Source organism: Salmo salar, chromosome 09, assembly GCF_965601325.2.
Source record: "Salmo salar chromosome 09, fSalSal1, whole genome shotgun sequence".
NCBI classification, from domain to species: domain Eukaryota; kingdom Metazoa; phylum Chordata; class Actinopteri; order Salmoniformes; family Salmonidae; genus Salmo; species Salmo salar.
Genome location: NC_138299.1, coordinates 99,594,003 through 99,621,920, shown reverse-complemented (window position 1 = coordinate 99,621,920; position 27,918 = coordinate 99,594,003). Strand labels below are relative to the sequence as shown.

General features: G+C 42.1%; 1 protein-coding gene across 3 annotated transcripts; it reads right to left on the bottom strand.

Moving 5' to 3' along the window:
• Positions 1–317: 317 nt before the first annotated feature.
• On the bottom strand, positions 318–18,436 carry LOC100195362 (transforming growth factor beta induced). 3 transcript variants are annotated; one of them, NM_001140391.1, is made up of 18 exons: positions 18,241–18,383; positions 17,863–17,961; positions 10,181–10,245; positions 9,777–9,934; positions 9,324–9,488; positions 8,715–8,861; positions 8,333–8,474; positions 8,006–8,218; positions 7,439–7,576; positions 7,071–7,213; positions 4,203–4,339; positions 3,522–3,652; positions 2,332–2,456; positions 1,781–1,792; positions 1,526–1,628; positions 1,348–1,397; positions 1,156–1,183; positions 318–1,071 (listed from the first exon to the last, which is right to left on the bottom strand). In NM_001140391.1, the coding sequence occupies exons 1-18, from the start codon at positions 18,354–18,356 to the stop codon at positions 1,010–1,012; spliced, it is 2,034 nt and encodes a 677-aa protein (NP_001133863.1). In that variant the 5' UTR covers positions 18,357–18,383; the 3' UTR covers positions 318–1,009. The 3 variants fall into 3 exon arrangements, with proteins under 3 accessions (NP_001133863.1, XP_082811553.1, XP_082811554.1); XM_082955427.1 differs by lacking the exon at positions 1,781–1,792 and having other exon boundaries at positions 18,241–18,435; XM_082955428.1 differs by lacking the exons at positions 318–1,071; positions 1,156–1,183; positions 1,348–1,397; positions 1,526–1,628 and having other exon boundaries at positions 1,685–1,792; positions 18,241–18,436.
• Between the last annotated feature and the right edge of the window lie 9,482 nt (positions 18,437–27,918).

Here is a 27,918-nt window from a genome sequence, read left to right as displayed (position 1 = left end):
ACAGTTCCTGTACACTGAGGTGTTGACTTTGTTCTACAGAAGGATCTGTGAGGGTGGTTTTCAGCAGGAGTTAGTTTAATTCAAACAGAAGGAAGACATTGTTCTCAGACATTGGATAGGCTACGTCCCAAACGGCACCCTATTCCCTATACAGTACACTGCCTTTGGACCAGAGCCCCAGTAGTACGCTATAAAGGGAATAGGATGCTATTTGGAACGCAGATATGATATAATATAAACAACTGCCGTGCCAATATCTTGAAACACTGACGTGTTGTCGTGGATAGAAGTTTAAGTAATCCAAACAAATTCTGGGGTTTACAAAATGAACATTTTATTTTTGAAATGTGCGACCATTGCTCTTTGCTTTCCACACAAAAATATATTGCTACAGTATGTTACAAATGGAAAGCATGTGACTTGACTGTGGGTGCATTGTTGTTTTCAACAGGTTTAATGACAAAAAAAAAGTGAAAGAGAATCAGAATCAGAACTCAAGAGGTCATGACTTCAACCTTAATTTGCGAATAGCTTTTCCGTTCCAGCTTAAACATGCAGAACATGCTACATCTATCATATCAAAACAAAATACAGTATACATTTCTCCCCCCAAAAAATCTGTTCTGCGTTTACATTTAAAAACAGAAGACACGTGTGAACATTCAAAACACTTTGATGAAACTACAGTATATGTAGTCATAGCTAGTTGCTGTTTTTTTTGAATGACCATTTTCACATTCAAGAAAACAGACAAGTAATTCTATTAAATTTAAATCTTCGGTTTTTGGTATATGAAAGCAATTATATAACATATTCCACTAAGAGATATCCCATCTCTGTCTTCATCTAACGCTGGGTTATTATTGATCATATTTGACAAAATTGGATCGATAAGACTCCCTTTTAGAGTTCTAGAAAATAATATTTTCCATAAACAAAAGGAACAATACCCTGATTTTGTGTTAATGTACTGTAGGCAATTATGTTTTTTTCTCCTCTTAAATTTGTTTTACTGGGCGCGAGTCATCGTCCTGCTGGAGAGACTTTTCCTGACCTTCTGGAAGAGATCATCTGAAAAAAAACAAAGATTATAACAACATTTAACACCAGTTCAACAACAGAGACTGTGAGATATATAGATCAGAGAGTAGTTACCATTTTTGACTCCGATTCTTGAGTCCGTCTGTGAAGAAAGGAATACAACAATATTTAGATATAAATTAGCAAATACAAAAAACCACATATTTTTAAGATAATGAACATTCACATAGCTGCCGATTTACAACGACGGTCATCTAATAAGACAGTCAAAAGAGACGTGATAAGTTAACCGTCTAAATGTCTTACTCTCATGGAAGAGACGGGGGCATCAGCCTGTTCCCTGTCAACCTTAGGAGCTGGAGGAGATAGAGAGAGAGAACGAGACAGAGTTGGAATGACAATTGGAGGATAATACAGTACGTTATATACAGTAATGTGAGATGGTTTATTCAGTATTCATGGACAGTAAAGCGATTGCTCTTACGCAGTGGCTTTATGATGGCTCCCACAGCGTGGACAACTCCATTGGTGGCCATCAAGTCGGCTTCAACCACTGGGACCTTGTTGATGTACACGGTCTGGTTCCTCTGAAGGAGAAAAACATACAGGGCATTTATAAGATGATACTTAATATTTTTATTACAGGGGTTCAAGACAATCAAGTCATGTTGAAAGAATGTATATCAATACATTGTACACAAGTGATGTAAGCAATAGAAGTACACAACAAAATAAGTACCTCTTTTCTCCACTGAAAACAAAATCATCAATAAAAAGAAAAACATGTACATGTCAGTACTGATATTACATGGTAGTACTGATATTACATGGTAGTACATGTTAGTAGTATCAATATCAAACGTGTGTTACAGGATCAAATTGTTCCAGGATCATGTGTTCTAGGATGAAATTATTCTAGGATCATGTGTTCTAGGATCAAATTGTTTTTGGATCAAATTGTTACAGGATCACGTGTTCTTGGATCAAATTGTTCTAGGATCGTGTGTTCTAGGATCAAATTGTTCCAGGATTGTGTGTTCTAGGATCAAATTGTTCTAGGATCAAAATGTTCCAGGATTGTGTGTTCTAGGATCATGTGTTCTAGGATCACATGTGTTCTAGGATTGTGTGTTGCAGGATCGTGTGTTCCAGGATCGTGTGTTCCAGGATCGTGTGTTCCAGGATCAAATTGTTCGAGGATCAAATTGTTCCAGGATCAAATTGTTCCCGGATTAAATTGTTCCAGGATCATGTGTTCCAGGATCAAACAGTCATAAGGGCCTACTGTACCATGTTCAGCTCCAGCTTGTCTCCCTGCAGAGGCTTCAGTCTGGTATGGGAGCCCACTCCTCCACTGACCAGAATCTCTTTAGCCATGTGGTACTTCAACACACTGGCCAGCTCCTTGGGGTTACCTAGACAACAAGCTGATATTAGAACACTTACCGGATCATGTTGTATCTCTATGGTCTAGACGTTTACAAACAGAGGAATTAGGAAAACTATTAGTCCGCATTAAAACACTGAAGAATGAATATTGCTTAAAAAGTGAAAAGGAATTGGTTGTGCAAGATACAACATGGAACTGATGAGTTAAGGTATTTGGCATATACTTTAGCATTACAGCTACATTCTTATTGCTGTGGCCAAGTTATTGAACATGAAGTTCTTCAACATGATGCTAATGTTATTTGTATAAACGGGTCCTGCTCATCTGAATAGTTGTTTTGCGAAACGGTTAGGGCAATAATTAACAAACAGCAGTGGTTTTTTGTTTTTATAAATGATTTTATATACCCAAACGAGTGTAATTATAGCTGCAGTATACTGTAGGTAGGTCATACTGTAACTGAACAACTGGCTCCAGTTACCCACAGCTGTTTGGCATTCATACGAGTGGCAGCATCCAAGATGCATTCCATCATGTCATCATTTCCTGGGTGTAGATGGGTTATTAGGTTCATTCCAATAGTTCTGTCTGTCTGCCGAACATATTCTCACTGTGGGACAAATCAGATTGTCCTTAGGTGCCATTGATTCTTTATTTGCTGGAAAAGTGCTTTGTTTTGCAAAGCCAGTCATGAAACCTGTTCACAGTTTGGTTAAGGCAGTATGCCAGTCACCCAAATACACTACATATGGCATACACTACATATGGCATACACCACATATGGCATACACTACATATGGCATACACCACATATGGCATACACCACATATGGCATGCACTACATATGGCATACACCACATATGGCATACACTACATATGGCATGCACCACATATGGCATGCACTACATATGGCATACACCACATATGGCATACACCACATATGGCATGCATGTGATAGAGCACATATGGCAGAGAGGTGTCTGTTATAACTATCCTAGTCTCACATTACCAGACCTCAACCCTGTGTTCTCGTTTGAGACTGGTTTTGTTCGAGAAAAACTAGAATGTCTGGAGCCAGGCATGTCCTTACGCATGAGTTTGTTGAGGTCAGCCTTTGGCAAGGCGCTGAAAGCATCGTTGGTGGGAGCGAACACGGTATGGGGACCGGCCTGGTTCATCAGCTCTGTCAAGCCAGCCGTCTGGATGGCACCGACCAACAGACTGGAAAAAAAGAAGGGAACGCACACTTTAGAAAGACCATCCTCAGAGGAAGAAAGAAGACTTGACAACTGACTGATTTCCAACACACACAGTTAAAAAAAACTAAAAAAAAACTTCAGAGGACGAAACAGAACTTGACAGTTGACTAATAGGAAAGTTTTAAAAAGCATCGATGAGTTGTGGTTTCTGATGTGCCAAATTTACTGAACATGTATGAGTTGAATCATGGCAGAACAGATCACTGGTAGTGAAAAGATACAGAGTAAACAGAAAAGAGCCAGGTCTCTGAACGTGGGTGGAAATGAAGCAGCATATTGCCTTTCAGTTCTGGATAAAACATTAGACGCATGGGGGGACTTCTCAGGATATCTAGCTACAGAAGCAGAACACACGCTGTGGAACGTAGGCAGAAGCTACTATCTTTTTTTGCTCATATGCTACATGTCTGTTCTTGTTCTTATGAAATTGAATTATATTGCCTCAAGATATTATTGAGGACAAACTTGGTAATCCTTTTCATTGAATCATTCACTGATTCATTGACTCTCACCTGAATCGGTTATCAGCCTTCAGGACATCCATGATGGTGCCCATTGGGGGAGTCACGACCTTGTCGACTGTGAACATGCTACCGAAACGGCCAATCTTGTCGTGGGCAACGATACAGGAGTTCTCAATGCACAGGCTCTGTTATTTTGAGAGAGAGAGAGAGAGACGTTTGTTCTACCCGTCACCATGACAACATCCCAAATAGCATCGTATTATTTATATAGGGCACTGGGTTGGACCAGTGTTCCCTCTAACCTGCACACGGGCATGTAGCAAGATGGAACTCCACTCAACTTTCTACTTGTCCCCTTTAGTTAACACTATCAACGTTTCACTCTACTGTGGGAATTGTGATCGAATCAACGCAGTACTAGCCACTTTCAATGTAACATATCGAAAAAAAATTAACTATGCAAGACTTATTAGTATGCAAAACTAACTGTGCAAGATATTTTATTGTAGGCAGAGCGCATTAGTATATGATTCTATTGCATTGACAGGCACGACTCAGGCCCGTAATCGGTGCGCCATAACCAATCAGAGCTGCAGTAGGCCTATAGGCAAATATCCATTGCTATATATGGATCTGTGCCATTCACATTCAACTGGACTGCGTTTAAAGCATGAGCGCTTGTTTTGAGATCAAAGCTGCATGTAGCCACCTGTGAACATTTGTTCATATCCTTTGCTAGTTAGTGAGTTATTAGCCCAGTTATAGTTCATTTCTAGTCAACATTGGTGGAGTGGTTGTTTCCCAAAAGAGCACAAAACATATGCATTTCTAGACATCTTCGAAAAGCCAGTCAGGTAGAGAGATTTTTTTTTAATGTCTTAAAGGGACAGTGTTGTAATTTGAGACAGGCTTGAATAAGCTTAGTAGTGAATAGACAGAGGGAAGCATAATGTGTCTGTTTCTCTCTAAAAATGGTATGAGAATAATAATGAATTTTATTTTGTCAAGTGGTTTCTTTCATCAAACAACACAACATTTCCAGTCACCTCCTTGTCTAAAGGACAAGTGAATAAACAGGTTAATGTCAAGCCCTGCATGTTTTTTTCAGAAGTCTCATGGAATGTAGGCCAACATTGAACACCACACATTGGCTGCTACTGTAGTCTGTTAATGACAGAACAGCTATTTCCATGTTAAAATGTTATGGGATGCATTTTCTCCATTGTTTTTGATGGTAGACCACTCTGGTAGGCCTACATTAGAATCAAATAGCCACAGTAGCCTACTTGACCACTGTTAAAACTGTAACTTAAAGTAGGTACAGCCTCAAGAGTTCACAGTAAAAGTGTGCCGGAAGTTGCACAGAATTTTCACAATGTTCAAGTATGCGCTCAGCAGACTTGAAATGTGCTCAGTGCCCCCAAAAAATTAAGAGGGAACATTACCTTTGATCAGAGCCATATGGGCCCTGGTCAAAAGTAGTGCACTATATAGGGAATAGGGTGCCATTAGGGACGCACATGGCTTCCTTCCTGTCTGCCCTTCACTCTGAAATGATGGCTCACAAGTGGTCTCTCTCTCTCTCTGGAAAAAAGCTTACTGTGGTCATCTGGAAATTCCATTACAAAGCAGAAATGTGAGAGCTGCTGCCCGAACAACCTTCATCTGCCACCCAGGAGAGAACAGAGCAGAGCTGTGAAAAACGGTGTGAAACAACATTCTTGGATAACTATTCTACAGTATGAGGATGTGTAGAGGGACTCTCTCTCGTGTCATTGGATCAAAACATGTTTCGAGGGGTAAAGGTCCACTAATCTGGCTGCCTCCTTCTGTCACTCATTTGGAGAAAATGATGACCAGCCATAAACTGTTCATTGTTAATATGAAAACAGCACAATAATGCTTTGTATAGTTTGGGATAGTGTATTTAGGCTAATCTATATAATGAGTTAACCCTTAGGAAGAGGGTAATCTCTGTAATGAGTTAACCCTTAGGAAGAGGGTAATCGCTGTAATGAGTTAACCCTTAGGAAGAGGGTAATCTATATAATGAGTTAACCCTTAGGAAGAGGGTAATCTCTGTAATGAGTTAACCCTTAGGAAGAGGGTAATCTCTATAATGAGTTAACCCTTAGGAAGAGGGTAATCTATATAATGAGTTAACCCTTAGGAAGAGGGTAATCTCGGTAATGAGTTAGCCTTTAGGAAGAGGGTAATCTATATAATCAGTTAACCCTTAGGAAGAGGGTAATCTCTGTAATGAGTTAGCCTTTAGGAAGAGGGTAATCTCTATAATGAGTTAACCCTTAGGAAGAGGGTAATCTCTGTAATGAGTTAACCCTTAGGAAGAGGGTAATCTATATAATGAGTTAACCCTTAGGAAGAGGGTAATCACTGTAATGAGTTAACCCTTAGGAAGAGGGTAATCTCTGTAATGAGTTAACCCTTAGGAAGAGGGTAATCTCTATAATGAGTTAACCCTTAGGAAGAGGGTAATCTATATAATGAGTTAACCCTTAGGAAGAGGGTAATCTATATAATGAGTTAACCCTTAGGAAGAGGGTAACCTCTGTAATGAGTTAACCCTTAGGAAGAGGGTAACCTCTGTAATGAGTTAACCCTTAGGAAGAGGGTAATCTATATAATGAGTTAACCCTTAGGAAGAGGGTAATCTCTGTAATGAGTTAACCCTTAGGAAGAGGGTAATCTATATAATGAGTTAACCCTTAGGAAGAGGGTAACCTCTAATGAGTTAACCCTTAGGAAGAGGGTAATCTCTGTAATGAGTTGTCTTTTTGCATAAGAACAACTGTGCTCAGACTTTCAGATCACTCTCTTAATTCAGCTCAATTGATCAATTTGCACCTCGGCTTTTATACCATCTGATGCCAGCTGTAGGTCCTACAGGGTACTTACGTTACGGTAGACGAACACTCGGAGTTTGATTCCTTCCAGAGTCTCTAGCTCTTGTCCGTAGTACAGTGACCCTGAAGACAGCTGCTCCTTCAGGATGTGGTTCTTCAACAGCTTCTTCAGGTCACCAGTCATTGTCACACCCTCTGTTAACAATAGATACAGAATTTATCAGATTGATTCAATGAAATGGGTCAAGAATCATGGCTCAAGTCACTGCTGTTTGTTAGCACAGAGAGAGGCGAGAGGGAGGGAGGGATACAGAGAGAGAGAGGGAGAGAGAGACAGAGAAAGAGGGACAGAGAGAGAGAGAGATGGAGATGGGGAGAGAAACAGATGGAGAGAGAGATAGCGCCATTGATCGATGTTACCTTTGAAAGCTTCATTCTGAGGGGTCAGGATGGTCAGAGCCTCTGAGCCAGAAAGGTGGGAGCCAAGACCAGCATCAACAAACAGCTTGGTTGCTGTGGTAACGGCAGATCCCTGGGCCAGCTCCAACAAAGTCTTAGCTTAAAAAGAGATCAGTACATAAATAAACATTTCTCATTGAACAGAGAGACTCTTCATTAAGTAGCCTTGAGGTCTTGTCTCAACATGAACCATTGAGTTGAATCTACTTCATATTCACTGAAGTAGCCTTCCAGACAGACAGACAGACAGACTTAGACTCGACTTTCAACTCCTATGACAGTCAGAGACCTTTTCAGACGTGACTCATCATTACTAATAATCTCATAAAAGAAGGCAGGGATTCATTGGTTTGGATTAGAGGCTTAAATTTGACGTTGACGCAACTCTCAATTTAAGACTGGTTTTCAATACCTGTCTGAGATGAGGAGCTTGATAATGTAATTATCATGACATTAAGGAGCCAGAGGTCCAATAGTTTGACTCCAAGTCATATACAGACGGCTATCTATTGCTCTGGTCTGAATTACCTGAGTCTGGGATGAGGAGCTCGTTGATGTAGTGGATAACTCCGTTGGTCCCCAGCTGATCTTTCTTCTGGATGATGGCCTTCCCGTTGAGGGTCATGTCAGCCCCATCACAGCCCACCTCTAGAACAGTCCCCTGTAGGGTCTCCAGGGGAGTACCAGATGTGATGGACTCTGCACACTGCATGTTCTTCAGGATGTGGTAGTTCAGCAGGTCTGGATGGAGAGTACAGACACAAGTAGAACTTAGTTCACGTTAATAAGTCATTGGTTTTCCGTCTCCAATATCTATCTCCCCGTTCTATATCCAACTGTCCTTAAAAAAACAACCTTTCAGAGCCACGGGGTCTCCCAGGATCCTGTTGAGCATTTCAGGAGGGATCTTCTCGAAGGCTTCGTTGGTTGGAGCGAACACCGTGTAGTGACCATCGCTCTCGAGCATTTGGGTCAGACCAGCAGCAGCAACAGCAGTCTAAAACGCAGAGAATCAACACACTGAATCAACACAGCTTTTCTCTACATGATTCAAATTGCACATACAATACAAAAGACTGAGACCGTGTCAATGATCAGTGAATGTAACATTCCGATAGCTGACACAACATTGCATAGCATATGTTCAACATGTAGGAAATGGTAAGAGAGTTCTGTGTGATAGACTGTTCTGTGAATGAATGAATGAAGTGACAAACTGTTAAAGTCGTTTACTTACACGAAGAGTCTCCAGATCATCATCGGTGTCGATGAAAGTGTGCACGTCGTTGGTAACCGCGGTGATGACTCTGTCCACGACGTGCACGATCCCGTTGGTCGCATGCTGGTCTGTTTTCACCAGACGAGCACAGTTCACTGTTACAATCTGCAATGACGAGAGAAAAAAGAAAAGAAAAGTTGTCTCATGATTTAGCTGGCTTTCGATCGATGGTCAACATGTGACCATTTGAAAAAATTATCAAAATTGTACAGTAAATATTTTTTAGCTGACGACATATCTGTTCATGTCTCTTTTGTTGTTGAGCTGTCTCTCTAGAGCTTCCAACTTGCTTGGTCCCAGATGGCCTAGATCATACTGCACAAACAGATCTGGGACCAGGCCAGGTCACAACATCATATACCTTCCAATCACAGGAGGCTGGTGACGGTAGGATGGCTCATAATAAATGACCCGAAATGAAGTGAATGGAATGGTATCAAACAGATGGAAACCCTGTGTTTGATGTGTCAATACCATTCTATTCCAGTCATTACTATGAACCCCAATTAAGGTGCCACCAGTGCTTCCAATATAATGCAACATTAACATTGGACAAATGCTACTCACTCCGTTGGGGTAGTGGTGGATGTGAACGTTGAAGTCTTGGTACATGGAGGGGAAGGCAGATCCATGCTTCAGGTCCTCAGAGGTCAAACGGCGGTTCACCATGTGGTAGTGGAGTGCGTTGAGCAGCTCAATATTCACGTTGCTCACCAGAGCATCCAGGATTTCCTACAACCATAAAAACCAGAGTCCTATTTTCATCAGAACAACGATCAGTCACAAGTTAACCATTCGTACCATTACATATACTGACCAAAGACTTGGTTCTAGTATCTACTGCTCCTAAAAAGCGCTGATACGCTACCTTGGCTGGTTAGGCTGATAACACGTAGTCTGAGGTCAGCATTATACAATATCTCTAGATGCAACAGGATTGGGGTGAATTATACTTCATTTCCAGTTTTCTCAGTGTATCCCTCTCCTGTGAAGGGAGAGTTGTCCTCCTGACACACTCACATTGGGTAGGGCCGCCCAGGCCTGGTTGCTGGGAGCGAAAAAGGTGAAGCTCCCTGGTCCCTCGATCTCCTCCCTCAGCTGAGCCCTCTCTGAGTACATCTTAGTGGTGGCGGCTCCAACCACACCCAGCGTGTTGTAGATGTTCACTAACGGCAAGGCTGGAAAACATTTTAAAGTCTTAACCATCGTATGGGGGAATGTATGAAATTCAAATGTTGATTTGATGGATGTATATTTGACAATCAAAGTGAGATGCCATATTTTGTTTGAAAGGCTTCTTGTCTAAAAATAATTATCCCAAGTTGGTCATGACATGAATTGATGACTAGCTGTTGCATTATATGGATAGTAAGTGACTGAGCTATAACTTGATTTGCAGGCTAATAAAGCAGATTTCTTCTTACCAGCAGGACACCCCTTCTCTCCTGGAAGCTTCTCATAACCGGGGCAACACTCATAGCTGATCACCCTGTTGACCAATAAGAACACATGTTAAGGATGACGTGCAGCCAATCAGAGATGAAAACAACAGGTCAGTTTCTCCTTACCCTTTGAAGTGTGTTGTCTTGCTACAAACATATCTGTGACCAGGCTACAAAAGATTGAGCAATGTGTCTTAGGTTAAATGATACAGCCACATGCTATACACATAGTTATGTCATTTTGTGCATTTGAGATATTTCCACAATAAATCTGAACTGGGCTCAGCTGCTCCTGGAAGGTCATAAAAAGCTAATTTCCTCAGAGAGAGAGAGAGAGAGAGAGAGAGAGAGAGCGAGAGAGAGAGAGAGAGAGAGAGAGAGAGAGAGAGAGGAACCCACAGACCCAGGGTTGGCCAAAGGAAACTCCTGAAAGGGGACTAAGAGAGCGATACTGAAACACAGGCTCCTGCCAGTAAAAACAAAGAGAGAGCGGCCAAGCGAAGGTGTACCGGGTAAAAATGTGAACCTTAAAGTTAAGTCAAAAATAAGTGGTCTATATCCACGAAAAGGAAGGTTTTAACTAGCTACATTCGGTGGCAAGTTCTTCATACAACCAGAAAACAATAAATAAAGGATGCTAGTCCATTGTGTAAACATTAGTATTGCTAATCAAACAGTGGCACACATAGGTTATAGTGAGGAACACACAGTGGCAACATTAACAATACATAACACAGTCAAAAAAGATAAGGCAAAAGGTGTGGAAAGCTACGCAAAAATGATTTGGCATCTTGGGGGGGGCGTCAAATCCCATTCAAAGCTCTTCAGCAGAGTTCCTGCCCAAGCTATTTTAAAGATGAATGCACTAACTGTAAGTCGCTTTGGATAATAGTCTGCTAAATAACTAAAATGTAAAAGAGGATCAACTCTGAGTCCTAACATTGATGAAAGTCAATGGAAAACTACCTGAGCCAGACACATCTATACCCACTTGTCACGTCAACCCTAGTTAACTCCAGCATAATGAACTATACTGTAAAAGCTGTTAAAGACCAGGCGAGGATCTGAGCAATTAGCTACTGTTAAACTCCTAGGGAGAGGGTAGTTGGCAGCTCAGAAACATGGTTAGGTGACAATCCTAACATTCAGCGAGGGTGGGGTGGTTATGGGGAAACCCTTTAAAACACAGTAGCCTGGAAACCAAACCAGTCAGATTTTCAAAACAGATGGTAACTCAACTTCGATTTGTTCTCCACAAGCATAAACAAAGATGGTAGCTATGGATTTCTGACAAAATAAACAGTAAAGTCGCATAATTCAAACACAGCGTACATTGAGACTTCCAAGTGTTGAGGCAAGCTATCCACCAGACAGAAGTATTAAAGAAGAGAGTTAAGGTCCATTTAACTTTATGGGTTCCATGATGAAATTAGCATGCTAGATAGATTAGAATGTCCCACACAGTCATCTCTCACTCTGGCTTTCTATTCATAGGTACTATATCCAAAAAATTGTTTTTTTAATCAAAAAACTAAAAGGTTCCTTTCCCAGACAAAAAAAACAAGATGTAATTTGTAGTAAAAGTGACCGTGTATAAAGCTTTACAGACTACTTAGCTCCGGGATTCACCTTTAGTCAAATGTTACTACTTCAAAACATAGTGTGATTGCTGAGAAAAACAGAAGAACCAATGCATTGGCGTTGAGAGTGGGACTTTAAAGGTAGCTAGGGGATGTTGGGAGGTAGCTAAGGGCTGTTGGGAGGTAGCTAAGGGCTGTTGGGAGGTAGCTAAGGGCTGTTGGGAGGTAGCTAGGGGATGTTGGGAGGTAGCTAAGGGCTGTTGGGAGGTAGCTAAGGGCTGTTGGGAGGTAGCTAAGGGCTGTTGGGAGGTAGCTAAGGGCTGTTGGGAGGTAGCTAAGGGCTGTTGGGAGGTAGCTAAGGGCTGTTGGGAGGTAGCTATGGGCTGTTGGGAGGTAGCTATGGGCTGTTGGGAGGTAGCTATGGGCTGTTGGGAGGTAGCTAAGGGCTGTTGGGAGGTAGCTATGGACTGTTGGGAGGTAGCTAAGGGCTGTTGGGAGGTAGCTAAGGGCTGTTGGGAGGTAGCTAAGGGCTGTTGGGAGGTAGCTAAGGGCTGTTGGGAGGTAGCTAAGCGCTGTTGGGTGGTAGCTAAGGGCTGTTGGGAGGTAGCTAAGGGCTGTTGGGAGGTAACTAAGGGGTGTTGTTAGGGTTATTGGTGACTCAGAGTTATGAGGTCTCCCCTCAAGTGAGCTGTAACCTCTAGCACCAGCAGCACCATGTCCCCATGGCCTGCATTCTAACCCATTACCTGTTAAGCCCAGTGGTCACTCACAGTCACACAGACAGGGATTGTTCAGTTCAGCACAATGAAAGCTGCTAACACACCTCAGTGTTCAAAACTCCCCTCCATCCAGACCTGGGTTCAAATACTATTTGAAATCACTTAAAAAATGTTCTGTGTTTTTTGTTGTTGTTGCTTGCCTGGCCTAACAGGCCAATAGAATAGTCCCAAAACAACAAACCCACTGCTCATTTGGCACCTCAGACAGGCTAGAGAAAATGATAAAGTATAATAAATATTCTGAATAGTATTTTAAAAGGTCAGCTCCCTCTTTCCATGGATGTCTGTGTCTGTCTGTAAATGTAATTAAATCTAAACTGATAAAAGCTTTTTGGAACCTTTGTTGACACAAGCCCAGGTTTGTCCTTTTGAACGCAACTCTCTAACTCCCAGTCCCAGCCCTCTCAAATTGACACAGTAGGTCTAGCTTGCTATGGAAAAAGTCAATTTTCCTGGCTCCCTTATGAATGATTAGTGTGTGTTTATGGATGGAAGTCCCTCAACAGTGCCCTCTAAAGCCATCATTTCCTCCAAACATCCAGCGCCCACAGCAAAGTTTCACTTCCTCTTCAACTTTCATGAGATTTCCAATGAAAGAAACACTGTTGTGAATCGCCAGCAAACGTCTCCCATTACAAAGTCATCAAGTTCGTGTCTGTGGTTCAATTTTCTACAGGAAACATCTAGATAATTTCACAATACTTATCAAGGGAGATCAAATAACAAGAAAAAGCCAGGAACAGAAGACACCACACACACACACACACACACACACACACATCCTAAATAGCAAATGCATGTTTTCTTAGCACACCCATTCCAAAGGCAGTATAATGGTGCAATGGTCGACACATGGCTTTCCCATGCCATGCAAAACCTACAACACAATCTCAGAGGAATGTTAGACAGAGCAATAACCAATACCATCTTGCCCCCTGCAGGGATGTTAACATTGACGTCAATCAAACCGCCACTACTGTGGAAGGCTGTCAGTGCCTTGACTGCCCAAGGTCCAGGACAGGGCCTATCTGGAAGATTGATGTTGGTAACCTGAGTTGTCCTTTTATACTCTGAGGTGGTCGAGCTATTTAACACTACCCAGACTGATTGATTAGAGAGATACAAGGTATCCATTATCTACTGTGTAACTACCTAGCTAACCCAGAATATATCTCCCCCAAACTAACTACCTAGCTAACCCAGCTATTTATCTCCCCAAACTAACTACCTAGCTAACCCAGAATTGATCTCCCCCAAACTAACTACATAGCTAACCCACCATGTATCTCCCCCAAACTAAATACCCAGCATTTATCTCCCCCAAACTAAATACCCAGCATTTATCTCCCCCAAACTAAGTACCCAGCATTTATCTCCCCCGAACGAATTACCTAGCTAACCCAGCATTTCTCATCCAAATTAACTACCTAGCTAACCCAGCATTTATCTTGTCCAAATTAACTACCTAGCTAACCCACCATGCATCTCCTCCAAACTAACTACCTAGCTAACCCAGCTATTTATCTCCCCAAACTAACTACCTAGCTAACCCAGAAATGATCTCCCCCAAACTAACTACATAGCTAACCCACCATGTATCTCCTCCAAACTAACTACCTAGCTAACCCAGCATTTATCTTGTCCAAATTAACTACCTAGCTAACCCACCATGTATCTCCTCCAAACTAACTACCTAGCTAACCCAGCATTTATCTCGTCCAAATTAACTACCCATCATGTATCTCCCCCAAACCAACTACATAGCTAACCCAGTAATTTATTTTGTCCAAACTAACACTAAAACTTGTCAAACTTCCCATCGTTGTTGATGTCACAAAAAGAGATGAGGATACAGCAACAAAGTTGATGACTCAATGATTCCTGGATGAGTCATTTCCTCATTGCTGAGAACCAAACTAACAGGATTGTGTCTAACTCATGAGCTTAACATGAAGATCAAAAACTAACGCAAACCAATTTCCATTACTGTTACTACTAATATATTAATTTGTCAGCCATTCTTTTGAAACTAAATAATATATATCCTATTTATATATATATATATAATACCAGTCAAAAGTTGACACACCTACTCATTCCAGAGTTTTTCTTTATTTTTTACTATTTTCTACATTGTAGGATAATAGTGAAGACATCAAAAATAGGAAATAACATGGAATCGTATAGTAACAAAATAAGTGTTGAACAAATTGAAATATATTATAGATAGCCCTATTTGGTAAAATACCAAGTCCATATTATGTCAAGAACAGCTCAAATAAGCAAAGAGAAATGACAGTCCATCATTACTTTAGGACATGAAGGTCAGTCAATCCGGAAAATGTCAAGAACTTTGAAAGTTTCATTAGAGTTACCAGACACATCTCAACATCAACGGTTCAGAGGAGACTGCGTGAATCAGGCCTTCATGGTCGAACTGCTGCAAAGAAACCACAACTAAAGGACACCAATAAGAAAAAGAGACTTGCTTGGTCCAAGAAACACAAGCAATGGACATTAGACCGGTGGAAATCTATCCTTTGGTCAGATGACTCCAAATTTGACATTTTTGGTTCCTACCGCCGTGTCTTTGTGAGATGGAGAGTAGGTAAAAGAATGATCTCTGCATGTATGGTCCCCACAGTGAAGCATGGAGGAGGAGGTGTAGTGGTGTGGGGGTGCTTTGCTGGTGACACTGTCAGTGATTTATTTAGAATTCAAGGCACACTTAACCAGCTTGGCTACCACAGCATTCTGCAGCGATACACCATCCCATCGGGTTTGCGCTTAGTGGGACTATCATTTGTTTTTCAACAGGACAATGACCCAACACACCTCCAGGCTGTGTAAGGGCTATTTGACCAAGAAGGAGAGTGATGGAGTGCTGCATCAGATGACCTGGCCTGCACAATCACCTGACCTTAACCCAATTGAGATGGTTTGGGATGAGTTGGATCGCAGGGTGAAGGAAAAGCAGCCAACAAGTGCTCAGCATATGTGGGAACTCCTTCAAGACTGTTGGAAAAGCATTCCAGGTGAAACTGGATGAGAGAATGCCAAGAGTGTGTAAAGCTGTCATCAAGGCAAAGGGTGGCTACTTTGAAGATTCTCAAATATAGTTTGATATGTTTACCACTTTTTTGGTTACTACATGATTCCATATGTGTTATTTCATAGTTTTGATGTCTTCACTATTATTCTACAATGTATAAAATAGTCAAAATAAAGAAATGCCCTTGAATGAGTAGGTGTGTCTGGTACTGTATATATATTATCAATAAGCTAGTAAAACAAAATGGTCTAGAAATAGTTGTCCATGCTTCATGTTGTCTACTACAGCTAGACTAGAGACTACTACAGCTAGACTAGAGACTACTACAGCTAGACTAGAGACTACTACAGCTAGACCAGAGACTACTACAGCTAGACCAGAGACTACTACAGCTAGACCAGAGACTACTACAGCTAGACCAGAGACTACTACAGCTAGACCAGAGACTACTACAGCTAGACCAGAGACTACTACAGCTAGACCAGAGACTACTACAGCTAGACTAGAGACTACCACAGCTAGACTAGAGACTACTACAGCTAGACCAGAGACTACTACAGCTAGACCAGAGACTACTACAGCTAGACTAGAGACTACTACAGTTAGACCAGATACTACTACAGCTAGACCAGAGACTACTACAGCTAGACTAGAGACTACTACAGCTAGACTAGACTACTACAGCTAGACCAGAGACTACTACAGCTAGACCAGAGACTACTACAGCTAGACCAGAGACTACTACAGCTAGACCAGAGACTACTACAGCTAGACCAGAGACTACCACAGCTAGACTACAGACTACTACAGCTAGACTAGAGACTACTACAGCTAGACTAGACTACTACAGCTATACCAGAGACTACTACAGCTAGACCAGAGACTACTACAGCTAGACCAGAGACTACTACAGCTAGACTAGACTAATACAGCTAGACTACAGACTACTACAGCTAGACTACAGACTGCTATAGCTAGACTACTACAGTTAGACCAGAGACTACTTCAGCTAGACTACAGACTAATACAGCTAGACTAGAGACTACTACAGCTAGACTAGAGACTACTACAGCTAGACTAGAGACTACTACAGCTAGACTACAGACTACTACAACTAGAGCAGAGACTAATACAGCTGAACGTTTTAAACATTGGACCATTAAGTCTCTAACACCTTTTACAGGATATTTTCTCTCCCAGGACTGTTGGGACGTCTTGCAGAGAATAAGGTGTCAATGGCACCTTATTCCCACTATAGGGAATAAGGTGCCATTGGCCATAGGACTCTGGTCAAAAGTAGTGCACTATATAGGGAATAGGGTGCCGTTTAGGACGTACACTCTCTTTCATTTACACTGGCATCAGACTGTCCTGGCAGGACCCAACGACTGCAGGAGAGGTTCTCATAAAAGGATGAAGAAAAAGAACTTCCCACTTCAACGTGGAGCTAGCTGATTGCCTTACTGAACCAATCTGAACAAGGTTAATCCCAGCAGATGATTGAAAACAGACCTCACTGCATGTCACTTTTTCAACAGCAAGTTATTATGGTTAGCGACTTAAATAGTTGGGCTACTGTTTCAGGAAGGAATTTCACTTATGTGCTCCTTATAACTGTCACCTTCATCATGCTTACTCTCTCTGAAGGTTTAGATGTTATGCAAGCTGGTGTTTTGGACTGGAAAATGTACCAATTTAGCATAGCTCAGTGAAATCAATTCCTTCTCCCTGTACACCATCTATCTCTATTATATGGTTACGTCCCAAATGGGCCCTGGTCAACAGTAGTGCACTATACAAGGAATAGGGTGCAATTTGGGATGCAAAGGTCATGGTAGAACTCAGTTCTTCTGTTGGTTTCTGTCTTTAGCCCTGCTGCCTTCAGCAGTGTAGAGGTGAAGGTTAAATGTTTCAGCTACTTTTCGTTCAGCTTGACAATCTTAGTTGGGAGTTCTCCTTCAATAAACCCACACAAAAGGAAAATTCCTTATTTACCCCAGTGGAAAACTGATCAATCTTACTTAGAATATATTGTTTTCATATCTAAATGAAGATATGCTCAGCACAAATGACAAAAAAGTTTTCAGATCTTCCTTCCTTATGATAGCCAGCTTATCCATGCACACTATATGTATAGTCTACACTAGTAGGCTATAATACCAATATATTGACGCAGCATGTTGTAATAAATCAACTCACTGTCAACCATTCAAATGAACGTGCATGTGAATAACATGTTTATATTACACTCACGTTGGCTTGCCGCAGATCTTGCGATGGTACCATTGTTTGCAGTTGGTGAAATATTTCTTGTCGGTCCCCTGTATCTTTTGCATCGCGCACACGTTGGGTCTAAAAGAGATGAGAGAATATTTCATTCAGTTTTATTTTGCCGGCACATTACAGTAGACACTTTGAGTTTACCTATCACTTATATTGAATTAGTTGTGAAGTACAACACAGTATGCCATTAAAAATCAGTAGCTCTAGAAGGCTATATATTTTATAGCATAAAACATAAATCATGCTTTGTAATTATACGAACCAAAAGTTATGTTTGCTTTTGCCATTTGAAATTTCAGAACTTTCTATGTGCACATTATCATTGGAATAATAACGTATGCGCCTTACCCATGCTGTCTGCCTCTTATTCTGCTGTGCTGAAGAACTGATTGATAGGGTGACTTTGCAAAACAAATCGTTGCAATCAAGGTGAGCGCCAAAGTCAATAAAGTTAAGTGCTGCATCTTGGCCTTTTCCCTTTATTCTGTTGGCCTCCGAACTCCTGACAAGTCGGGGAACGGTGCGACCAGGAATATATAGTGAAGGACTCAACGGTTATAGGGAGGGGCGTGGGGAGTGAGCCAAGACACTTTTGCACACACAAAAAATAAAATGTAAAACTAACGGAGTCGATCTTATTTTTTTTTACCACAAATACAGTAATGATATGGAAAGAAAATGTGTAGAATCGATTTAAACGAAAATTGATTAATTCATGTGAACGAATATATTTTAGAGATATCATTATTTGTCATCAAATTAATCACAAATGTAATGCCATCCCTCGCCTGGGACATGAAGACTTGCATCAGCTCCTCACACTGATGCCTGGGCTTTAGCTCAGTTACCTAACACATGTACTAGCGGTTACATCCGTTATTAGACAGTGGCAACGATAATGACTATGAACATGGTCTTTTGCCTGCTAATGCCTGCTAATGCAGTGAAGAAAACGATATGACAACAATAACGTCTAATGTAACTGGCCCCTCTAACAGTACAACTGGCCCCAGCTTGGCCCCCCCTAGTTGAAATGGTCTAGAACCGCCACTGAACACATGACCCGGGTTTAAACCCGGTCAGCCACACATTAAGGTTATTTCACCTTCTGAGGACATCCACTGTAGAGAGTATCATAGCCAGGACATCTATTTTACCACAGAACGTCTCAGTTTGACCTCAACAAAGTTGATTTAGTCATTGGCCTGGACTGGGAACTCTGACAAAACTCCTTTTTGTTAATACATCTGTCTCACCCACACCCAGAGTGTTTCAGCAGGGATTATTCATTCCATTGTTAACTGTTTCATTGGGTTTACTCTGTGGCTCAGCTGGTAGAGCACAGCACTAGAGCAATGACACGATTATAGGTTCATTTCCTGCTGGTATATATTATTATATAAATTAAGTTTTGAATTTAGAACTGGTAAACCAAAAAAAAAGCACAGATGCATTGGACCTCCTGAGAAAGATGTAAAGTTCCATCAGTCCAAGGAGGACATACAGTCTTTCTGATTTTTATTTTATGTCACCAACTGAGACCTGAATTACTTCAGCAGACCTGAAGCAGTAGTTATTGTTGGCTTCTTTCCCTGATCGCTACCATAGAAACAAACCGCACAACAGAAATCCTTCTGTTATTTGAAGAAAAACAACGGACATTCACACTTTATTTGGATTGTCCGGATAGTAGTCCATCTATACATGCTCTACAGACCGTCTGTTGATAAACAAGTGCTTGCTAACGTTTCGGTTAGTGTTAGGGTTAGAATAAGAGTTAGGGGAAGGGTTAAGTTTAGGGTTAGGATAAGGGTTAAGGTTAGTAGATCGTTAGTTGAAATGTTAGTTAGTTGAAATGTTACTGATAGTATGTAGAGCATCTTCAGATGGACTATCCAAATAAAGAGTTACCAAACTGACACTTGAAAGGCAACCAAACCACTGATGAATTATTTCTAGTGATATTATGCACATTTATGAGGAATGTATCAAACTATTCAAGAGTGTATCCAACATGTTTCAGTAAAAAGATAATAATGCTAACAAGCTAACAGTGATAAGCTAACAGTGATAAGTAACATAATACATTACATCATCAAGTTACACTGCCAGGCAGACTGACACATTTACATTACATCATCAAGTTACACTGCCAGGCAGACTGACACATTTACATTACATCATCAAGTTACACTGCCAGGCAGACTGACACATTTACATTACATCATCAAGTTACACTGCCAGGCAGACTGACACATTTACATTACATCATCAAGTTACACTGCCAGGCAGACTGACACATTTACATTACATCATCAAGTTACACTGCCAGGCAGACTGACACATTTACATTACATCATCAAGTTACACTGCCAGGCAGACTGACACATTTACATTACATCATCAAGTCACACTGCCAGGCGGACTGACACATTTACATTACATCATCAAGTCACACTGCCAGGAGGACTGACACATTTACATTACATCATCAAGTCACACTGCCAGGCGGACTGACACATTTACATTACATCATCAAGTTACATTGCCAGGCGAAGAGCTACAGGATCATATGTTTCTAGAGCATATCTAACTGTTACAGAGCTCTGATGTCTGCCCTGTCTCCCCTTGATGGGTAGTATTTGGGCAAATGGAACAAGAAACATTCCAAGGTGTTTCCCTCAGACATGGCTTTAGCTTTTATGCCATACAGAACAGTTTTAAAGCCCTCAAGATCTAGGGAGGGAGACTGGGAGTTGCTGCAGCTTTGATGCCAACCCAGAAGTTTAGTTAAGCTATACAAATATGAGTTCCTTACAGAGAGAGAGATGAAGCAGGGAGGTTGGAGGGTTGGATTAGTTCCTTACAGAGAGAGAGAGAGAGGGAGGTTGGAGGGTTGGATTAGTTCCTTACAGAGAGGGAGGTTGGAGGGTTGGATTAGTTCCTTAGATAGAGAGAGAGAGAGAGCAAGGAGGTTGGAGGGTCGGATTAGTTCCTGACAGAGAGAGGGAGGTTGGAGGGTTGGGTTTGTTCCTCACAGAGAGAGGGAGGTTGGAGGTTTGGGGGTTAGTTCCTCACAGAGAGAGCGAGAGAGAGGTTGGAGGGTCAGGGTTTAGAGGTTCTGATCAATATTAGTAGACTATATAGGGAATAGGATGCTATTTCAGATGCACCTGTAGGAGTGTAGCATTTATGTCATGTAATGGATGTTCAAGCCTGTGACTTCATTCAGAGATATTTAGCTGGAGTTTAACGTAAACTGTGCATGTTTCTTTAATGCCAAGGGGGAAAAACACCCAGACTGTAAAGTAATACCTCTCTACCTCTACAGCCTTGGTAATAATTACATGTTTATTCAGGTCTACCACACAAATATTTGACTGAACACAGGAGGTCTTGCCAAATCAACCAAAGCGGCCATGGAGCGTTAGTTTCTAGAGGGTTTCAGGAAGACTGACTGAACATAAAGCTAAACCTCAGTCCAGTCAGTCAGACACGCTTTAGGAATCATTTCCACCCAGCTGCAGGACCTGTAGCCTCCAGGGTGTGTCAGGTCTGAAGGGGGACCAATAAATCTACAATACCAGTCTCTAAAAGACCTCTCTTGTTCCCCTCCATACCGTTATAATGCTCCATTGACCATGTGGTATTTTCTACTAGCTCACTGACAGACAGACAGACAGACAGACAGACAGACAGACAGACAGACAGACAGACAGACAGACAGACAGACAGACAGACAGACAGACAGACAGACAGACAGACACAGACAGACAGACAGACAGACAGACAGACAGACAGACAGACAGACAGACAGACAGACAGACAGACAGAAGTTGGAGGGTCAAGGGTGAGAGAGAGAGAGAGACTGTTCACAAACAGACCCCCAGAGCCCCAGGACAGCAACACAATTAGATCCAACCAAATCATGAGAAAACAGAAAGATAATTACTTGACACATTATAAAGAACAGAAAAACGGAGTAAACTAGAATGCTATTTGGTCCTAAACAGAGAGTACACAGTGGCAGAATACCTGTCCCACTGTGACTGACCCAAAATTAAGGAAAGTTTTGACTATGTACAGACTCGGTGAGCATAGCCTTGCTATTGAGAAAGGCCGCCGTAGGCAGACCTGGCTCTCAAGAGAAGACAGGCTATGTGCACACTGCCCACAACCTCCTGTCAAATGTATGACCATATTAAAGACACATATTTCCCGCAGATTACACAGACCCACAAAGAATTCGAAAACAAATCCAATTTTGATAAACTCCCATATCTATTGGGTGAAATATCACAGTGTGCCATCACAGCAGCAAGATTTGTGACCTGTTGCCACAAGAAAAGGGCAACCAGTGAAGAACAAACACAATTGTAAATACAACCCATATTTATGTTGATTTATTTTCCTTTTTTTACTTTAACTATTTGCACATCATTACAACACTGTATATAGACATAATATGACATTTGAAATGTCTTTATTCTGTTGGAACTTGTGTGAGTAATGGATGTTGTAGCACGTGACTTAATTCTGAGATATTTAGTTGGTGTTTACCATAAACTGTGCAGGTTTCTTTAATGCCAAGGGGGAAAAATACCCAGACTTTGTAACAATGTAGCAATTATTCAGAAACAGTCGAACCCAGCAGGTATACAGGATGCTGCGTGGAGGGAGTCAGGCTAATACACTCCACCCGGTCCCACGTCTACCATCATCCCTTAGATTACATAGAGCTGTGGAATACTGCTAATTAAACTCATTCAGAAGCCACATCTTCAGTATAAGGACTACAGTGCACTGTTTGAGACCCAAGGTTCATTGTTGTAGGTGTGCTACAGTAAACATCATTATTTATGTGAACTCTACCTTCCTATCTATGTGTTCTAGAGTGACCTTCTCTACCTTCCTGTCTATGTGTTCTAGAGTGACATTCTCTACCTTCCTGTCTATGTGTTCTAGAGTGGCCTTCTCTACCTTCCTGTCTATGTGTTCTAGAGTGGCCTTCTCTACCTTCCTGTCTATGTGTTCTAGAGTGGCCTTCTCTACCTTCCTGTCTATGTGTTCTAGAGTGGCCTTCTCTATCTTCCTGTCTATGTGTTCTAGAGTGGCCTTCTCTACCTTCCTGTCTATGTGTTCTAGAGTGGCCTTCTCTACCTTCCTGTCTATGTGTTCTAGAGTGGCCTTCTCTACCTTCCTGTCTATGTGTTCTAGAGTGGCCTTCTCTATCTTCCTGTCTATGTGTCCTAGAGTGGCCTTCTCTACCTTCCTGTCTATGTGTTCTAGAGTGGCCTTCTCTACCTTCCTGTCTATGTGTTCTATAGTGACCTTCTCTATCTTCCTGTCTATGTGTTCTAGAGTGGCTTTCTCTTAACCAAGTGTTTCCCATTAAATGTTTTTAACGTTTAATGGCTTGCCTGGTATGTGTGCTGTCTACGTTTGTGGGGCTCAGTTTTTTTTTACTGGCTGGTTTGTTGGACGGGGGATCAACAAACATTCAAATTCTTTAAAAGGCATTTCTCAGGGAGAGGTGGGTCAGAGTAGAGCTGGACATCGTCAGGGAAAACTGAAAGGTTGTGATCCCCTGAGACCTGTACAGGTACACTGTTACCCTCCTCAAACAAACAGAGAATCACTACGTGCGTGTGTGTCGTGCGCGCATGTGTTTGTGTACAGTTATTTAGCTCATACTTTTTAAATAATGGACAGGAATCGAAAAGTATTTCAGATGTCATTTCTCACATTTTCAAAGTGTAAGCTATATATATATATATATATTACCAGTCAAAAGTTTGGACACACCTACTCATTCAAGGGTTTTTCTTTATTTTTACTATTTTCTACATTGTAGAATAATAGTGAAGACATCCAAACCATGAAATAACACATATGGAATCATGTAGTAACCAAAAAAGTGTTAAACAAATCAAAGTATATTTTATATTTGAGATTCTTCAAAGTAGCCACCCTTTGCCTTGATGACAGCTTTGCACACTATTGTCATTCTCTCAACCAGCTTCACCTGGAATGCTTTTCCAACAGTCTTGAAGGAGTTCTCACATGTGCTGAGCACTTGTTGGCTGCTATTCCTTCACTCTGCGGTCCAACTCATCCCAAACCATCTCAATTAGGTTGAGGTCAGGTGATTGTGCAGGCCAGGTTATCTGATGCAGCACTCCATCACTCTCCTTCTTGGTCAAATAGCCCTTACACAGCCTGGAGGTGTGTTGGGTCATTGTCCTGTTGAAAAACAAATGATAGTCCCACTAAGCGCAAGCCAGATGGGATGGTGTATCGCTGCAGAATGCTGTGGTAGCCATGCTGGTTAAGTGTGCCTTGAATTCTAAATAAATCACTGACAGTGTCACCAGCAAAGCACCCCCACACCATCACACCTCCTCCTCCATGCTTCACTGTGGGAACCACACACACAGAGATCATTCATTTACCTACTCTGCATCTCACAAAGACATGGGGTTGGAACCAAAAATGTCAAATTTGGACCAAAGGACAGATTTCCACCGGTCAAATGTCCAGTGCTCGTGTTTCTTTGCCCAAGAAAGTCTCTTCTTCTTATTGATGTTCTTTATTAGTGGTTTCAAATCAAATCAAATGTTATTAGTCACATGTGCCGAATACAACAGTGAAATGCTCAATTACGAGCCCCTAACCAACAATGCAGTCAAGTAATTAAAGAGCAGCAGTAAAATAACAATAGCGTGACTATATACAAGGGGGGTACTGGTACAGAGTCAATGTGCGGGGCACCGGTTAGTTGAGGTAATATGTACATGTAGGTAGAGTTATTAAAGTGACTATGCATAGATGACAACAGAGAGTAGCAGCGGTGTAAAAGAGGGGGAGGGGGGGGCAATGCAAATAGTCTGGGTAGCCATTTGTTTAGGTGTTCAGGAGTCTTATGGCTTGGGGGTAGAAGTTGTTTTAGAAGCCTCTTGAACCTAGACTTGGCGCTCTGGTACCGCTTGCCATGTGGTAGCAGAGAGAACAGTCTATGACTAGGGTGGGTGGAGTCTTTGACAATTTTTAGGGCCTTCCTCTGACACCGCCTGGTAGAGAGGTCTTGGATGGCAGGAAGCATTGTCCCAGTGATGTACTGGGCCGTTCGCACTACCCTCTGTAGTGCCTTAAGGTCAGAGGCAGAGCAGTTGCCATACCAGGCAGTGACACAACCAGTCAGGATGCTCACGAAAGTGCAGCTGTAGAACCTTTTGAGGATCTGAGGATCCATGCCAAATCTTTTCAGTCTCCTGAGGGGGAATAGTTTTTGTCGTGCCCTCTTCACGACTGTCTTGGTTTGCTTGGACCATGTTAGTTTGTTGGTGATGTGGACACCAAGGAACTTGAAGCTCTCAACCTGCTCCACTGCAGCCATGTCTATGAGAATGGGGGCGTGCTTTGTCCTCTTTTTCATGTAGTCCACAATCATATCCTTTGTCTTGATCACGTTGAGGGAGAGGTTTTTGTCCTGGCACCACACGGCCAGGTCTCTCTATAGGCTGTCTCGTCGTTGTCGATGATCAGGTCTACCACTGTTGTGTCATCGGCAAACTTAATGATGGTGTTGGAGTCGTGCCTGGCCGTGCGGTCATGAGTGAACAGGGAGTACAGGAGGATACTGAGCACGCACCCCTGAGGGGCCCCTGTGTTGAGGATCAGCGTGATGGGTGTGTTGTTACCTACCCTTACCAGCTAGGGGCGGCCCATCAGGAAGTCCAGGATCCAGTTGCAGAGGGAGGTGTTTAGTCCCATGGTTCTTAGCTTATTGATGAGCTTTGAAGGCACTATGGTGTTGAACGCTGAGCTGTAGTCAATGAATAGCATTCTCACATAGGTGTTCCTTTTGTCCAGGTGGGAAAGGGCAGTGTGGAGTGCAATTGAGATTGCATCATCTGTGGATCTGTTGGGGCGGTATGCAAATTGGAGTGGGTCTAGGGTTTCTGGGATAATGGTGTTGATGTGAACAATGATCAGCCTTTCAAAGCACTTCATGGCTACAGATGTGAGTGCTACGGGTCGGTAGTCATTTTGGCAGGTTACCTTAGTATTCTTGGGTACAGGCACTATGGTGGTCTGCTTAAACATGTTGGTATTACAGACTCGGACAGGGAGAGGTTAAAAATGTCAGTGAAGACACTTGCCAGTTGGTCAGCGCATGCTCGCAGTACACGTCCTGGTAATCTGTCTGGTACTGCGGCCTTGTGAATATTGACCTGTTTAAAGGTCTTACTCACATCGGCTGCGGAGAGTATGATCACACAGTCTTCCGGAACAGCTGGTGCTCTCATGCATGTTTCAGTGTTATTTGCCTCGAAGCAAGCATAGAAGTAGTTTAGCTCGTCTGGTTGGGTTGTGTCACTGGGCAGCTCTTGGCTGTGCTTCCCTTTGTAGTCTGTAATGGTTTGCAAGCCCTGCCACATCTGACGACTGTCAGAGACGGTGTAGTACGATTCGATCTTAGTCCTGTATTGATGCTTTGTCTGTTTGATGGTTCGTCGGAGTGCATAGCGGGATTTCTTATAAGTTTACGGTTTAGAGTACCGCTCCTTGAAAGCGGCAGCTCTAGCCTTTAGCTCAGTGCGGATGTTGCCTGAAATCCATGACTGCTGGTTGGGGTATGTACATACGGTCACTGTGGGGACGACGTCATCGATGCACTTATTGATGAAGCCAATGACTGATGTGGTGTACTCCTCAATGCCATCGGAGGAATCGCGGAACATATTCCAGTCTGTGCTAGCAAAACGGTCTTGTAGCTTAGCATCTGCTTCATCTGACCCCTTTTTTTATTGATCTAGTCACTTGTGCTTCCTGCTTTAATTTTTGCTTGTAAGCAGGAATCAGGAGGATAGAATTATGGTCAGATTTGCCAAATGGAGGGCGAGGGAGAGATTTTGTATGCGTCTCTGTGTGTGGAGTAAAGGTGGTCCAGAGTTTTTTTTTACCTCTGGTTGCACATGTAACATGCCGATAGAAATTTGGTAAAACGGATTTAGGTTTTCCAGCATTAAAGTCCCGGCTACTAGGAGCTCCGCCTCTGGGTGAGCGTTTTCTTGTTTGCTTATGGCGGAATACAGCTCATTCAATGCTGTCTTAGTGCCAGCCTCTGACTGTGGTGGTATGTAAACAGCTACGAAGAATACAGATAAAAACTCTCTAGGTAGATAGTGTGCTCTACAGTTTATCATGAGATACTCTACCTCAGGCGAGCACTAGCTCGAGACTTCCTTAGATATCGTGCACCAGCTGTTATTTACAAAAGTACAGAGTCCGCCACCCCTTGTCTTACCAGACGCCGTTGTTCTATCCTGCCGGTACAGCGTATAACCAGCCAGCTGTATGTTGATAGTGTCGTCGTTCAGCCACCACTCCGTGAAGCATAAGATGGTACAGTTTTGAATGTCCCGTTGGTAGTTTAATCTTGTGTGTAGGTTATCAATTTTATTCTCCAAAGATTGCACGTTTGCTAACAGAATGGAAGGAAGCGGGGGTTTATTCGATAGTCTAAACATTTTCAGAATGCAGCCCACCCTTTGGCTTCTTTTTCTCCGCCTCCTCTTCACGCAAATCATGGGGATCTGGGCCTGTTACCAAGAAAGCATTATATCGTTCACGTCGGGCTCGTCAGACTCGTTAAAGGAAAAAAAGGATTCTGCTAGTCCGTGGTAAGTAATCGCAGTCCTGATGTCCAGAAATTATTTTCGGTCATAAGATTATTATGTACATAATAAGTAATAAAAATAAGTTACAAAAAATGCAAATAAACGAACAAAAAAGTACAATCGGTGGGGGACATGTAAAACGTCTGCCTTCTTCTCCGGCGCCATTCTTTTCAGCAATTCGACCATGAAGGCCTGATTCATGCAGTCTCCTCTGAACACTTGATGTTAAGATGTGTTTGTTGGACTTGGTCTTTTACTAATAGGGCTATCTTCTGCATACCAACCCTAGCTTGTCACAACACAACTGACAGGCCCAAACGCATTAAGAAGGAAAGAAATTCCA